The 17973-nt window shown below is 37.4% G+C and overlaps 1 protein-coding gene across 1 annotated transcript in view; it reads left to right on the top strand.

Moving 5' to 3' along the window:
• LOC122790677 overlaps positions 1–9322 on the top strand; it is a 560216-nt gene extending 550894 nt beyond the window's left edge. The window contains exon 16 of the mRNA XM_044058200.1: positions 7419–9322. Within this exon, the coding sequence (XP_043914135.1) occupies positions 7419–9112 (1694 nt within the window). The 3' untranslated portion in view covers positions 9113–9322. The remainder of the gene's footprint in view (positions 1–7418) is intronic.
• Positions 9323–17973: the final 8651 nt, after the last annotated feature.

Genomic DNA, 17973 nt, shown 5'->3' with positions numbered 1-17973 from the left:
CCGCCTGATGACAAGATAACCCAAGTGTGATGACTGCAGCAGGGTGTACACTCGAACATCTACATTTATGGTAGGTACAAAACTGTACTTTTCTTCCATCTTTTCAAAGGATTTTGTAAAGTAATGTGCACATAGTCCACTATCCTAGACAGCCATTATTCGTCTTTTATCTTTTGGTTTCAATTCACCTCTCCACAACCATTCCTGTAAAAAATCCTGGTCAGTGTTACATTGTTCCAGGAGATCTCTGTACTTGCCACTATATTTATGCCTTTTTCATTTTTATTTCTTTCTCATCTGTTCCTTCTCCTTATATCCTTCCTTTTGTTTTTTGGCACATTCAGTTACTGCTTGATTTTTGTCTACTTCTGGTTTGGTTTCCATTCCCGCTTGACACCAATATGCTTCCGCTAAACAAATCAGGAAAGCCATCCTAGACTTGTTTTCCTTGTGTTTTAAAACCTTCACTATGTTGGGATCTTGTGAGGTCAGCAGGTCATATAATCAGTTTCGAGGAGGCACATTCCTCCTTCAGAATAAGGGATATATAATCTGGGTATACACTGATTTTTTTTTTTAATCATTTGGTAACCATGAAGCATTTTTCTTGTTTTCCTGTCCAACTGATCCAGTAATTTTTGAAGCCAGTCAATCACCCAATAATGATAACTTAAAACAGGAAGAGCAAATTAGTATATAGCTTGGACTTCATGCCTAGATGTCAAGGCAGTTTTCAATATTAGTTTTAGTCTACTGAAGCAGAGCCATAGCTGACTCAATTAGTGCTCTGTGCTGGTACCACAAACCAGCACTCCACCCCCAGGTAGCTGTTCAATTGAAGAACAAAAAAATAAATAAATAAATCAGTTCAGTGTAATGTAACCATCAGGTTATTAGTCACTATATCCACTCCACTCCTCCCCTACCCCAGTGCTAGCTTTTCCACTGACAAGCAAAAAATAAATAAAAAAGATACTTCCCTGTAATAACTTGATCACTACATTGTAGCAATTGGATTAATGCAGTTGCATCCATGCCCCCCCTACTAGATGTTCCATTGAAGAAAAAAAAACAGTCCACTGTAGTAACCATTGGATTCGCGTCAACCCTCACCTTAGCTAGCTCTTCCACTGAAGAGTAAAAAAAAAAAACTTCACTGTGATTACCCGATTGCTACATTGTAATGATTGGGTTATTACAGTTACATCTGCAACCCCCCCCCCTGGTAGCTGTTCAGCTGAAGAGCCAAAAAAAAACCAGGATGATGGGTGGCCAATTGCACCCTCCCAACACGTTGAGCCTGTGGTAATTGCCCATCTCGCCCTGCCCTAGCAACGCTTCTGTTCTGAAGTATTTGTTACTAAGTTTTATTCATATTAATGCTTTGCTGCTGATCCTTTATGTATTCCCATATATTTACACACTACCTCTTGCTCGAGTTCCTTCATATCACATTCCTGCTCCAGACTGATATTTTTTTGGTGCTGCAGCTTTCCTGTTTTAAATGTTGATTTTGAACATTCATCAAGACTAAATGACATTCTTATATCATCTGAGAAAGTTTTATCCATTTGTAATCATACTTTCAACACCTAATCAGGTTATCTATAAAGTTGTACGTCATCTACAAAAAGTAGATGAGAAGCCTGTAAACGAGGTTGTTTCCTGGGAGCCAAATTGCAACCATGGCCTAATCTGTTAATTAAACAACTTAATGGGTTAAGGGCAAGACAGAACAGCAGCAGTGAGAAAGACTGAGCCTGGAATATCCTGCTGTGAAATTTTATCTGTGGGATAATAATTTGTCCCATGGTGTTGCTCAACTGCAAAGTGGTTTTCACTCTTTCATGGTTGCTGTAATGTAACTGATGTAGGGAGTATATTTAACATCAGTAAGCATTCATTTATCCATGATTGTGAGATGCTGTCAGGTGCTGTTTTGTAATCTGTCCATGCCATACTTCAATTCTTCCCCTTTTTACAATTCTCTGTTATAGCTTTATTTAATAAACATGACCCTTTGTTCCATTTGACTTTCTTATGTTACCCTTTTGTTCTGTTGCCATAATTGAGGGTTTTTTCTAAATGACCATAAACTTTGTTTGCATCAGTTTCAGTATGTAGTTATAGTTGTTGTGTTTTTCGAATTTTCCCGGTTAGGGGTCGCCACAGCGGAACTCCGGTCCACTAATGATTGGCAGTTGATTTTTACATGCCGAGTTGCCAGCCCTGACGCATAACCTTCAACGAAGGTACGCCCATTCATGCATGTCTCCACGCAGAAGACACTCTAGCTGAGAATTGAACCGGACAGCGTCTTACTGTGAGGCGACAACGCTACCACAGCACCAACAGAATTTATTGATTTACTGTTTTTAGGATAGCTTACAAGCTCATTCTTAAGGAGGAGTATCATTTTTTACCTGTTGGTAGCCATGTTGACGTCTGTCCGGGATGCACATATATGTCTAATCCTTACTCAGGGCTAAATCTTTGTGTAAAGATATTAATGCTTTTAGCCAGACATTAGGTACTGCATCTGGAGTTGGGGTTTTCTAGTTAGGAGCTTTTATAATTTTGTCTCAGTTTGTCTGGCTATTACTTCATCCCATTTCATATCCTCTGCATTAGAGCTCCTTATTGCTGATTTTAATTTGTAAAACTTCTCCACTGTTTAAACGACTATTAAATGATTGATATGGGAGTGATTATTGCTGACATTGCTTGCTTATATTGTGTTTACAAACAAACATCAAACACTGTTTACTTCTTTTGGCACTAACTTACAGTGTTATAAAGGACATCCTTTAGGTGGCTTATGCATACATTAATCATTTTTGATGGCTCCCCATTAAGTGCTGCTTTATATTTTAAACTAAACACTTTTGTTCCATTTCTTTCTTTTTAGGCAGTAGGTCTGATAGTGCACAGTGTGCACGCGCCTAGCCTTTTTCATTTTTTCTTTTTCTTCTGTTTTAAACATTGCAATTACTCTTGAGTACACACTCAAACTAAGTGTTTTCTTAGTTAGATGCCACTCTTTAACAGATCCTCATGGCCTTAGTGCTTTATTTTTATTTATTTTTAACTTGTATCCTGTATTTCTAGCTTAGCAGTTATTTTTGTTTTTTCATCCTGCTTAGGTTTTCAGTTGTATATCTATACACATGTTCATTCATATTATGATTTGTATTTTTGACACACAAACTTGAAGTATTTATTTGATATGAAAGCAATCTTTGTTAAAAGTTGTTTTTTATTAATATTTATTGTGGTAGATGTCTATTGGTAGATATTTTTGTTAGTCATTTTTTTAGTTTGTTTCTTAATAAAGTTTTGATTAATTGGTTAGCCTGCACAAAGTGTTAATAAACTGGTCTTAGATTATAATTTGTCTCTAGCTTTCTAGATTCAGTGTTTGGTAGCAGTCTCTGTTTATACTATGGTGCTTTTCATTATACTGAACCAGGATCGCTTGTTTATGTATTTCAATAAAGGATACTTTATTTTTAACTCCACTGTGGGCTACCTGCTATTTTGCATTTGATTATTTTGTAGCATGTATTTTACAGTTATATTTTGCAGTTCGATTTTTATTAAGTGAACTAAGTGCATAACATAATTTAGGAAGTGAACATCACTCCCTCCACACTGTGAAGTTTCTTCTTGGTTTGTTTTGGACCCAGTGTAGATTGCATACTGGGTTTTTCTGAGACATCGAGGGATACCACTGATTTCTGTTTTTGCTTCTTTTAATTTTTCTATCCATTTAGCATCTCTGTTACAATCCTGAAGGTCTTCATAAATATTTCTCCAAAATGTGTGCATGTCTTCTTTTTGGTGATGTTTCTATTCCTTTTGCTTTGTTTCCCAGTTCTCTACAAAACTTTCTTGGGTCATCAATAAATTGTTCATTTTGTACTTTTCCTTTATATTTATCTGCATATCTTCTAAGTTTTTCTGCACGTGCTGATAGCTTTAGTTTATTATTGGCAACAGTGTATGATAGATCCTGGTCTGTTTTAATACTGTGCTTTGCTTTTATCACATCTAGCTTTCATTTATTGTTGACAACCTGTTCCATTTTCTGTATTTTTTTACTAATGATACATTTTGTCTTAATTGCTTTATTTTTTTCTATTCACTGTTTCCATGGTGATGTTTTACTTATTCCTTTCCTTTCCTTTATTGCTGTATGTTTAGCTGCACAGTAATACATCCCAGTTATCTCTTTTATATCACTTGAATTTCTCTTAATAGTCCTGATTACTGTGTTCATCTGTTTTACCAGTTTTCTGACATTTTGGGTCTTATTGACTTTCTGTAATCTATTTGTTTCATCTCTCTTAATATGTCTATCCATTTCTATTAAATCAAGCAGATCTTCCCATAGATCACCATCTTTCTTCTCTATTTCCCACAACTATTCTATAGAAAGTTCCAGAACATCTTCCTTTGACATATCCTCTTCAGTTGCAGCCTGCTTCATCTACTGCTTCTTCATATGGGGACCCATTGGCCCATCATTCCACAACATTACCTGAGTCAAAGTTGCCACTGTTTCCTGATCCTTTGTAGGAGACTTTTGTACCAGTCTCCTACAGAAGGCTCCAGACCATCATCATGTGACAAGTCTTCAGATGCTTCCTGCTCTACCTGTTGCTCCTTAATTTGGGGACTCATTGTTCTGTCATGCTGTGGCATTGCTTGTGTTGGATTTTCTATATTAAATCCTTCACAGGTAATCCATAACTTCAGTTTCTGTTTAACTTCTCAATTGCTAATCCTCTTTTCTACTTTCCCTCTTGTTTTCTTATTTTTGTATTGTGCAATTTTCCATATCCAGGTTCCTTTGCCTGTATTTCTCTTCAAGTATCTCTGCAGTTTTTTTTTTTTTTTCGATTAGTTTGGCTTTCTCCTTTGCATAAATGTTGCACCATATCAGATCTTGTTTTCTTTTAATATCAATGTTTCTTTTTTTATACTTTTTAAAAATCTCTGGGTTTTGGTCTTCATATTTTTTACATCCTCAGTCGCTTTTTTTCCAGGTGGCCTAAAGTTTTTTAATCTATTTAATGTTTTTCATGAATCTGTTTTATTAATGAATACAACTTTTTACTTGTAGCGTTTCGTACGACCTAAGCTGTGTTATGGAAACGTTATCTTTACAACCATTTGAGGTAACAGCAAAACACCCTCAAATACATATGGAAGACTCCTTGTAGAAGCCAGAGAATCTGAATAACAGATGCTTATGTGCAAACAGACCTTACTTATTTTCCACAAGGACATGGTAACAATATGTACAAACCCCAAATTTGTGCTCAAGATGGTGAAATAAGTCTACATAAATCAAGCCATTAACTTCACTGTATTTTTCCCTACCCAAAGGGTGAAGGATCTTAGCCTGCTCAAGATGTATAAAAAAAATAGTCTTAGCAGTTGCCCAGGTGACCTAAGTTTGAGTAGCAGCTTGGGTGCTTGATGTAGCAGAGAAGGGAGAATAGGCATGCTCATCCTAGGAGGGGAGGTTTGGTGGTCCTGGTCAGCCATGGCGGCAGCTCTAGAAAGACTGATCTCATGCAGAGAGGGGAGAATAGGTGTGCTCATCCTAGGGGGGGAGATTTGGTGGTCCTGGTCAGCCATGGCAGCAACTCTAGAAAGACTGATCTCATGCAGAGAAGGGAGAATAGGCGTGCTCATCCTAGGAGGCGAGGTTTGGTGGTCCTGGTCAGCCATGGTGGCAGCTCAAGAAGACTGATCTCATGCTGGAGAGTGAAGTTGAGTCTTTCGTCATGGCCACCCTATGGTGGGGTGTGAATGGGCCATACAAACTGATAGTAGCCTTTGCCCACATGTGTGGGTCTTGTAACATAGGTAGTCCACATGGCTACATCAGAACTAAATGGATGGTAGTTAAGATATACATAATGTTTGAGTTCTGGGGATACTGGTGAGGATGCAAAATCCCTGATGTCTGACAGAATGATAGCCCCTTCAAATGGATTTCATGCTAGAAGTGAAGGTTATGTCATGTTGGGTCTCTCCTTTACTTGGGATATGAATGTCAAGCAGGACTAGGCACAATTGGTCAACATTGCAGAAAGGGGAGAAGATACAGAGAAAAAAGGAAAGGATGCTGCATCCCCTGAGATTCTGCATGTATTTTCCTTAGTACTTTATTTTCTTATATCAGTTATTCACAGCCTGTGTAAAATGCAAGAAGTAGACTGTCTCAAAATAAGTAGCCTGTTGTACCTCGTAGCCTGTTGTACCTCCTTTCCTGGCAAAATTATACTCAAGCATGTAAGGACCCAATCCATAAAAGCAATATCAGCCACCACAACCTTTCTTTGAGAGGGTCAACGTCCATCTTATTCCAGAAGCAGTTGCCTGTTCATCTCTTTACATCTTTTATGAGAACTATAGCTTAGACATTAACTCCTTAGCAAGGGTAGAATTTGATACAGCAAGGCTTTTGCAGCCTATTCCTTCCCAAGGCCAACCACCCTCTGGTCCATAAACTTTGGGAATCCCACTATTACAACAGACAGCAATACAATGAACATAGTACAGTTTTATAGAAACTTACCATAATTGTAAATGTGCATGTACATTCAGGTTTGTAGTAATATTTCCCATGCTCTGTTTCCTGCCTGTTGCCATCTTGGGATTGGGATCCTTCCCCCTATCGTTTCTTTCTCAATGAACCCTATAGGGAACCTCTCCTTGGATTTAATTAGTGCATGGAAAGGGAACATTGGTGGTTCTTATGATTGGGCTGCATATGTAGGAACATTTGCAATCTGCATGGCTAGTACTCTGGCTTCTGCCAGACCCATGTTTGATTACAAGGCCAGTAAGTAACCAAAAATGGTGTGGACTGAGATTCCTCTTATACTAGCAGTATGGTGACATCCAGATTGGAGGGCGTCCACTCAGCCTAATGGGGATGAGTGAAATGTTCTGAAAGTTGAGACACATTTTAAGCCTTTTGTGGAAGAGGTCCCAAAAAGTAGTACTAGGCAACAATGAAGGTAGTCTAACAGTTACATTTACAGAATATTTATGCATAAATCTGCTTTATGGTTATATCTACAATAAGACTTCTGATGCCCGTAGGGGAAGAAAATTTGAATGTTTCACAGCATGATTTTTTTTGTCAAAATTGATTATGTTGTTTAGTTATTGTCATAGTTCTACACTGATATTGTACCATTATGAGTTGAGAGGACCAAGTTCCCATAACTGAACAGTCAGAATTTTTGTTTATTTTAGTAATTGTGTTAATAGAACAAAATAACTTTAGAAAAAAAATAATCCCAGAGTATTGTAAAATGGCTAAACAATACACGTGCTATTGTGGGTAAAATATGTGACATCTGTTTAACTATGATGGATAATTAATCTATTTTTAGGTACCAGAAGCACAGAGTGCAGTGTGAGTAGCCGCCAGCAGTCATCACTTGAGAAACCCCAGTTACAGCACCATACAGAGAAGTTACAGCAGGAAGACCAGCCTGGGAAAGAATCCAAAAATGTACATCTCACTCTTGTATCACAGCTCATTTCTGGATCAAGTAAGAGCTTTAAATGTGACAGTGTGACATCCATCTTACATCACTCATCGGAGAACCTGCATCAGGAGGCTCAGCTTGTGAATGGCTACAAGATTCGTCTCCTTCCTGCATCACAGCTTAACTCCAGATATAACTGCATCAAGCGCTCTGAATGTAAGAATGAAATACCAGAGTTACATCACCCTCTGCAGAACCTGCAGCAGTGTGCTCAGACTATGAAAGGCTACAGCAAGATTCGTCTCAAAACAACACCACAGCTTCCCTCAGGACTTAAGTGCAACCAGAGCTTTGTATGTGACAATGAGGCACCCCAGTTGCATCACTGTACAGAAAGCCTGCAGCAGTCTGCCAAGCCTGTGAACAGCTACAAGAACGTGCATCTGATTCCTGTCCCACAGTTTCATTCAGGACATAACAATAGGAGCCCTGACTGTAACACTGAAACACCCCCTTTCCGTCACCCCACAAAGTCTGTACAACAGTGTGCTCAGCATGTGACGGACACTGTCAAGTTTCAATCTCCTCTAGTATCACAAGTCCACGCGGGTCATAACTGCAACAAAAGCTCTGAATGTAAAACGAGTTTTAGTGTAAAACAGAGTGCAGTGATTCAGAGATCTCGCACAGGGGAGAAACCATATAAATGCAGTGAATGCAGTAAGCAGTTTATGCGGCACAGTCAGCTGAAGCGCCATCTGACCATTCACACAGTGAACAGTCGCACACGGGAAAAGACATACAAATGTTTGGAATGTAGTAAGTGTTTTTTACGTAAGTACGACCTCAGAATCCATCAACAAGTTCACACTGGCGAAAAGCAGTACAAATGTGCTGAATGTAGTAAGGGTTTTACACGGAAACAAAACCTTAGAACCCATCAACTAATGCACACGGGGGAAAAACGATATAAATGCACTGAATGTGGTAAGCAGTTTATGTGGCAGAGTCAACTGACACGCCATCAGACCATTCACGCATTGAATACACACATGGTAGAAAAAACTTATAAATGTCCTGAATGTAGTAAGTGTTTTTTACACAAGTACAGCCTAAGAAACCACCAACAAGTTCACACAGGAAAGAAACCCTATAAATGTTCTGAATGTACTAAGTGTTTTACACAGAAACAAAACCTCAGAATCCATCAAAGAGTTCACACTGGGGAGAAACGATATAAGTGCACTGAATGCACAAAGCAGTTTATGTGGCGTAGTCAGCTGTTGGAGCATCAGGCCTTTCACACCGGCGAAAAACCTTACAAATGTCCAGAATGTAGTAAGGGTTTTCTACGTAAACAACACCTAATAATCCATCAACAAGTTCACACAGGGGCAAAACCACATAAATGTGCTGAATGTAGTAAATGTTTTACACGTAAACAGCACTTGGTAATCCATCAACAAGTTCATACGGGGGAGAAACCATATAAATGTGCCAAATGCAGTAAGTGTTACAGCCAAAAAAATAGTCTTCAGTATCATCAAAAGACTCACATGAGGGAACTGAAACACCACCAAAAAAAGACGAAATAGACCCATTTTGGAGAAATATCTATGAAGATCCTTTGAAGTAAAACAAAGATGTTATATGGACAGAAGAAGTAAAAGAAAGAATAAGAAAGTCTAATGTACAGGATGTGAAATGGGATGAAGAATGGCCAAAGAAATTGAAGTAAAATTAAGAAAAACTCCTGACTGGATGCAGTACCTAACTTCTGGCTAAAAGTATTAAAATCTTTACATGAAGATTTAGTCATGAGTAAGAACTATTTATATGCGCACCCTGAACAGATGCCAATCTGATTAACAACAAGAAAAACAATACTCCTACCTGAGTGAACCTGCAAGCTGTCCTAAAAACTATAGACTAATAACTTGCCTTCCAACAGCCTATAAACTGTACACTGGAACTGATGCCAACAGATTCTGTAGTCATTTAGAAGAGAACTCAATCATGGCAGTAGAACAAAAGAAAGTCATGTGGAACAAAAGATCCATTGTTGTTAAATGTCATAATGGAGAATTGTAAAAAGGGGAAGAATCTAATTATGGCATGGACAGACTACAAAAAAGCATTTGCCAGTATCCCACATTCATGCATAAAGGAATGCTTGTAACTGTGTAAGATACACCCTACACTAAGCAATTACACTACAGCAACCATGAAGCAGTGGCAAACCACTTTGCAGTTTAAGCGATGATAAAGGACAAATTATAATTCCAGGGATAAAGATTCAAAGGGGGATATTCCAGGGTGACCGTTTTGTCACCACTGCTCTTTTGTCTTGCCCTTAACCCATTAAGCTGTGTACTTAACAGATTAGGTCATGGCTACAATTTGGCTCTCAGAAAACAAAATGTAAAGACCTATCATCTTCTTTTTGTCGATGATATAAAACTGCATAGTTTATCAGATGATGAACTGAAAGCACAACTACAAGTGGTCAAAACTTTCTCAGGTGATACAAGAATGTCATTTGTTCTTGATAAATGTGCAAAAGCAACCTTTAAAGCAATAAAGCTGCAGCACCAAGAAAATATTAGTCTGAGACACGGATGTGATATAAAAGAACTTGAGCAGGAGGGGAGTGCATAAATATTTGTGAATTGATAAAGGATCAACAGTCAACAAAGAGCAAAAATCCTCTCAGTCCAGAAGAAAGTAATTTAAGGCAAGACCTGCTGGATTCTATACAGATCGATGAGACATGCTAAGACAGATGAAAGAAATCATTTACAGAAAGTAAATCCGGCTCAAAATGCTAGAAGACTGATAAAACAAATGAACATTTAATCAGAGCTGTTACGAAGAATGTATGTGATTTAATCTATATAAATAGGATCTATTACCCTGCAGCTTAACTAATATCAGGTAAAGGGTTACTACAAAAATGTGTAGGAAAAAACAAAACAAAGGGAATATGTAGAATGTCACCATGGAAGCATCACACAGAGAAAAGTGTAAAGCAGTTAAGGCAGGATGACATCACTGCTAGAATAATACAGAAAAGGGAACAGTTCATCAAAATACGTAGAAAGATGAATGTGGTAAAAGCAACACACTATTAAAACAGACCAGGATTTATCATACCCCACTTCCAATAATAAACTAAAAATATCAGCCCAAGCAGAAAAACTTGGAAGGTATGAGGATTTCTATAAAGGAGATATTCAAAAAAGCAATTAATTGATGACCCAAAACAGGACCATAGGGGAAACAAAGCAAAAAGAATAGAAAAAGAAAAGAAATGGGTACGTTTTGGACAACAATTGATGAAGACTCTGTAGGACATAACGCTGAATGGACAGAAGATTTTAAGAAATAATGTTAAGAAGCTCCAGTACAGAACATATGAAATTGGATGAAGTAACAGCCATAGAAGCTGAGACAAAATGAAAAGCTCTTAAGTGGAAAACCCCAGGCCAGGTTACTGTGCTTAACTTCTGACTAAAGATATTAGCATCTTTATATAAAAATTCAGCCTTGAATAAAGATTATTTATATGCATATCCCGAACAGACAAGAACCTGGTTAAAATCTGGAAAAATTGTATTCCTCCATAATGATTAACCTGCAAGCTATCCTAAAAATTTTAAGCTAATAACTTGCCTTCCAGCTATATTTAAATTATATATTGGATATGATGCATATTGACTTTGCCAGCCATACTGAAAAAAATCAGTTAATGGCGACAGAAAAAAAACAAGATAATAAAAAGTCAGATAAACAAAGGATCATCTATTAAACAAAGCCATAATAGAGGGCTGTAAATGGGTAAGAATCTTAGTATGGTATGGATAGATTACAAAAAAGGTATTCGATAGCATTCCGCATTCATGGGTAATAGAATACTTATAGATGTATAAGATGCACACTACATTGATCAAGTACGTTCTAGTGAGTATGAAACTGTGGCAGGCTACTTCACATATAAGCTATGGCAGAGAACAAATTATCATCTTAGGGAGAAGTATTCAAAGAGGGATATTCCAAGATGTTTCCTTTTTACTGTTGTCACTCTGGTTTGCCCTTAATCCATTAAGCTGTTTCTTTAATGACTTTATTCAGTTTAACTCTCAGAAAGCAGTCTTGTTCAAAGACATCTCGGCTGCTTCTTGCAGATGACTTAAAATTGTATATATAGTTCAAATGAATCTGAATGCCCATCTACAAATGGTTAAAACCTTTTCACATGATATACGAATGATCTGTTACTGATAAATCTTCTAAAGCAGCATTTATAAAATGAAAGCTGTAGTACCAAGAAAATAGCCTGGAACAGGAGTGTGATGTAAAGGAGCTTGAGCAGGAGGGAATGTTATAAATATACAAGCATAGATAAGGGGTCAGTAATAAAACATGAACAAGAACGCTTGGTAAGGAATACTTCAGAAGACTAAATCTAATACTGAAAATTACCTTGACCTCTAGGAATAAAGTCCAAACTATAAATCGGTTTGTGTTTCTTGCTTTAAATTACATCTTTGGGTGACTGACTAGCCCTAAAGAGCATCGAATCAGCTGGACAAAAAAAAAGAAAAATACTTCATGCTTATAACATGACATAACAACTGGTACATGCCAAGTTTATACATCCCTCTGTCTGATGGCGGTATGGGCCCCCTCGAGACTGACTGCACATATAGGTCTGTAGTGATGGAACTGCATACATATTTGCTGACCCAGTCAGCTCATAACATAGTGAAAGTTCTGAAGCATGAAGAGAAGTTGTCTAAGATAACACCATTGTTTAGTTTAACAGAAACACATCAGAACTGAATTGAAATGGCAATCAAACCAGACGTAGGGCAGACACAGACAGCAGTTATTCTTAAATATGCTACCAGTACGTGCAACGCCATAGGAACTACAGAAGGAGGTAATTCTGGGTATGTTCTGTGGCAATCAAACCAGAAGTAGGGCAGATTCAGACAGAGGTTATACTTAAATATGCTACCAGTACGTGTAACGCCATAGGAACTACAGAAGGAGGTAATTCTGGGTACATTCTGGGTGTTGTTAAAGTACTCTTGGCAAACATCAAAGACTGAATCCATGCTAATTTCATGAACCCTAATTGTACATTAACTTAAGAATGGGGGCCGCCTTGTCATGGTAGTAGAAATCTGAAACATTTGGAGCAACTAAAAAAGGAAGACTGGAATGGATAAACTATGTATGCTGTCCCACTATTGCAGATTTGGGTCAGTGGCTCAACAGGTAGTAGACTTACCTTTGAATCCAGAATCCAGAGAAGTGGAAGACTGTAGGTTCTATTCCTACACCAGGTGCTTGGATTCACTTTAAAACTGATGGTGTAATATTCCATTGTCACTACATTCCTGAGAGTTCTGCTTTTTAATGGAGACATTAAAATGAGGTCCCATTTGCCTGACACCAATATCAGTGTGCTTGTCAAATTTCCCCTAGTCAATGTGAGTATTACCATGGGTCGTTACTGGATGTAGGTCTTGGGCCTTTTGAGACTAACATGGTCAACAAAAATTCATTCATGCATAAATAAAATAAATGACTGAATGAACAAATAAGTGAGGAGGTAAAATAATCATTAACAAAATTCCATCATACATGATACACAGTGTAAAAAGAAGTCATTCATTGAAAGTAAGACAAAAGAATTAAAAACTCTTAGCAAGGAAACTGAGTCCAGATTCTCTACCAATTTCTAGATAAAGGTTTCAGCTTCACTGCACCATGATCTTGGTCTGAGTTACTCTTAACATCCGGAAATGACAACAGCCTGGATAAATATGGGGAAAACTATACCCCTCCTTAAAAAAGAACTTCAATGCACACTAATAACTAAGAATGTGCTTTCTGACAACATATAAATTGTAGGGCATACCTGATACAGATCGTTTTTGTTCATTTGTATAGAAATGCAGTCATGGCAGTACAATAGAAGGGAAGTAAAAGAAAACCAGGGATCATCATATTTAACAATGCCTTAGCAGAGAACTGTGAAAATGGGTAGAACCTATAGCATGGCTAGATTACAAACCATATTTTACCTCCTTTCATATTCACAGATAATAGAATGCTTACAGATGTATAAAGTAAAGAATTTATTAAAAATATGCAATTGATTCATAAATTATGCGGTCAACAGTATCATACTGCTTTAAAACAGAGTCCTGAATAAATGAAAGGGAAGTTTTGCTAATATTTTTAATAATGAAAAATGCCATGAGATCTAGGAATAAAGTTCAGCCTGTAACTCAGCTTGTTCTCCCTATTCTAACCTGCAGATTTAGTGCAACTGTCTGGCTTCAAAAAGTGTTGGATCATTTGGACAGAAAAACAAGAAAACTGCTTCACGCTTTACAAATGATACATACAAACTTCTGTGACAATATTATATATCCCTCAGTTTGGATGCATGGGACTGTATGAAAATGAGTTCATCTATTGATTTACAGCACAGAGAATACATTAACCGTTTTCTCTGAAGCAAGTGCATACATTTTGTTCAAGCAAGTGGGAATCAAGTCACTTCTTGAATGAGAGAAGGTTATCTGCCAACATGACGTAGTCAGGTAGAGTTCCAGCAAGTTTAGAGAAGGATCTCTCGCGTATAGCAAGGATAAATGAAGGTCTGGGAAGAAGGCGGGAACTGGAAATTCAAAGAGAGTAGCTTGAGGTTTTGATCCACAATTTATTGAGCTGAGGGGCAGTATCTTTCATTAAGATTTTTAATATACGAATGTATTAAGAAGTAAGGTGCCCCGACACTAACTAGTAACAATTTTTGTTTGGTTAGAGTAATACAGTGCTGGTCAAATCTACTGGAAGGGTTAATAATCCTGAGGATTTGATTTCAGATTTTTGTAGCTGGGTGGTATTGTGTGATTAGCTGAGAGTAATTATGGACAGTCACATCTGTGTAAAATATTTGTGGCTGTTGTGAAATACGTTGAGAGTGAAGAATCTGAAAGGTACTATAGTGTGGCAAGACTGTTACACTGAGCATTACGGACATATTACAATATATAAGTAGCCGAGAAAGCATTAGAAATGCAAACATCAAAGAACTGCCAAAAGTGAATTATAGGGGATCATCCAATGCCAACAGTTAACAAAATAGTAGCAATCAAAGCAGATGTAGTAGTTGAAGGTAAAGAACAAAATCAGTGTTAGTGATTGAAATACGTACTCCTAGCGTACACATAGTATGTCCTTAATACTGATAGGTGTAAACTTATAAAAGATCAAGACATGCAAGAAGAACGTAGAGCAACGTGGAACAAGGACACCACACAAGTTGCAGTAGTAGTAGTTGGAGCAAGCTGGATAATAAAGAATTTCCAAGCATACTTATGTTAGCAATAGAGGTTATGCCATATTGGCTTACAGAAAAAGGTAGTTCTACATACATTTGCAAGAGCTGAAGAGAGAATGTTTGGTGAAAATCAAATACTGAAGCAATACAGTTCCTGAACTTTAACTTTATTGTAATTTAGGAATGTTGTCATTCCTGCTACTATAATAAAAAGCTTAAACACCTGGATAACTTACAAAAAGTATATCCTGAATGCATCATGTTCCACATAACATATCAGCCTTAAAAAATGTCAACAGATTCACATAGGATTTCTGCATGAGGCATCAGACATCATAGATTAAAGCAATAAAGATTTCATGATCTTCAAGTATGCTCTGACTTAAGAATGAAGTGCATTATGCTACCTTAGCATTAAAACGTTTTAATCATTGAGAGAAATTAAACTAGGGAAAAGGGCAAAAGTAAGTTATTCAGTGAAATAAATCTCCTGTAGCTGTTTCTCATAGTCATAAAGAGGAATAAAAGTAAACTTTAGCGTGAAAGCTCTTCAAGAGGAACTCTGGCTTGAGTGGGGGTGGCCGTGCTTCTTAGAATATTGCATTTCTTTTATTGTAAAATTAGCTGTCAGATTCTTACAGCATTCCAGAAATGCAAAGGATATTAAGGGAGATTTAATTCACCCAATAATAACATCTTAAGTTTGTTTAATGTACAAAAGATAGCCAAAGTCTAAGACTGTAATGTTAGCAATACTTTCAGCTGCAGTGCCTTCTTACAGCTTTTAAGGAAATAGGAGTAGTGGGTCATAGTCACTCTTTTCTTAGGCTTGCAGGGAGTAGGACATTCCACCATACTTATTCTCCGATGTGGGTGTATGTGGGTGTTTATGTATGTGTGTATATATATATATATATATATATATATCTATGTATATATAGGAGAACTAAATTTCACTGAACAACATTTTGGTTGACATCTGTTTAGCTGACAAAATTTGGTGGACTGTACAGATGGTCGAGAGGTATGTAAGATCACACATTTCTCTGGGTTGTTGAATAGGGTCTATATTATATTCTCGAATGTCGACAATGTTGAATGTGACATTGTCGACACAAGAATATTGAATGCTCAAAATCTCAAGCGTCTACAAATAAACAAAACAAGCCCCCCTGTGCACCCCCCACACCCCCCGCTACTTAAATATACCAACTCCGAGACCGAACTACATTGCAGTAAATGGAAATCTTCCCTTATGGAGATTTCCATTTACACACTTGAGATTCTGAGCATTCGATATTCTTGTGTCGACAATGTCAGATTCGACATTGTCGACATTCGAGAATATAATATAGACCCGTTGAATATGCCCTTTCCTCTGTATAGTGTACAGCCCCATCCACAAGGGGATATGGGGGTGGGGCTTGCTCCCAGCAAAAAAAAAAAAAAAACATTATTTTGAGTTATAATATTGCATGCACTTAGTTTATTTTTTATAACATTTATTTATTTATTTAACATTTGTTTACCAGGAAAGTCCGACTGGACACAGGTCTTTTTTCAGCAGAGACCCGGGGAGAAAAGCTGCCTGAGTAACAGTACATTTTAATGCACAAATTATAATAATCAATAAAGTATAAAGTAAACAAAACATAGTATACATAAGAAAATACAAATTTGTTGCATCATGACAACAAAACCTAGGCTTTGAACATAGCTAGTACTATTTGTAAAGTATGACTTATGTCAAGATATAAGATTAAGACAAGCCAGTAGGAATAAAAGATTAAACACCGCGGAAGAAGTTGGATATGGTTGGGGTATACTGTGATGTATCAGAGCACTCATGATGGGTTAGTACAGGAACACAGCAACTTATTTTAGATGAGCTTTAAATGATGGCTTAAAGTGGTTAGTGGATGAGATTGAGAGAATGGAGTTAGGAGGGGAGTTCCATATGTGAGATGTATAGGTGGAAAATAAAGAATCTCCTGCAGTGTTGTTGGCCTTGGAGACTGTGAGTAAGTTCTTACTGTTGGAGCGAAGTGGTCTGCTGGAACTGTAAGGAAAGATGAGATTTCATAGTGCAGGGATTCTGGCTGGTTGTGTTACAATTTTGTGAGTTGAGAGAGTTGGTTGTAAAGAATAATTTTGGGAAGCTCAAGCCAGTCTAGTATCCTTAAAGCTGTACAATGATGTGTTATATATGGGCAGTCAGATGCAAACTTAGCAATTTTATTATAACATGCTTCTAGCTTACATAAGTCAGTTTTTCTATGATTAGTTAAAATTAGAGAGGCATATAGTAGAGTGGAGAGCAGATGGGTTTGTGCTAATGTAATTTTGGCCACTTTGGTCATGAACCTTTTTTGCCTGTATAGACTTCCAAATTTCTTATGGACTTTTTTGCTGTTAGGGAGACATGTAAGTCACATTTTAGGTTATTGTCTATTTCCACTCCAAAAAGCTTTGTATGGGTTGTTGGGGAGATGACAGTATTGTCTTTGGCTATTATGTTAAATTGTGGGCATGATATAGATGTCTTGTTAGGTTGGAAGAGTAACAGTTTAGTTTTGTTTGGGTTCAGGATTAGATGGGCATTGGCTAACCATGTTTCAATAGAAGTGAAAGATTCCTGTGTTTGAGAATGAAGAGTTGATAGAGAAGTGGCAGCACAGATAAGTGTTGAATCATATGCATACTGTATTTTAGAACCATGTGGAGTAGCTGTGTGTAGATTATTAGTAAAGAGGAAGAAATGGAGGGGGCCCAAAATAGAGCCTTGGGGGACACCAATGGATAAAGGAAGGCGTGGAGATAGATCACCCTACCATAGAACAGATTGTTGATGGCCATATAAATAGTTATTAAACCAAGATGTGGCAGATGGTGAGAAGGATAGTTCAGTTAGTACATCTATTAGTTTGGAATGGGAGACCATATCAAAAGCTTTTGATAGGTCTAGAAAGATGGCAGATACAACATTGTTATTCCTGTGATGGTTTACGGTGTTAGTGAAGGATAAGAGAGCTGTAGTGGTACTATGCGATGTGCAAAACCCATGCTGAGTGTTTGAGAGAAGGTTATTTGTTA

Source organism: Protopterus annectens, chromosome 16.part0 (genome assembly GCF_019279795.1).
Source record: "Protopterus annectens isolate FY-2018-M chromosome 16.part0, PAN1.0, whole genome shotgun sequence".
NCBI classification, from domain to species: Eukaryota; Metazoa; Chordata; order Ceratodontiformes; family Protopteridae; genus Protopterus; species Protopterus annectens.
The sequence above is the reverse complement of the archived record's forward strand: the minus strand, read 5'-3'. Positions and strand labels throughout refer to the sequence as shown.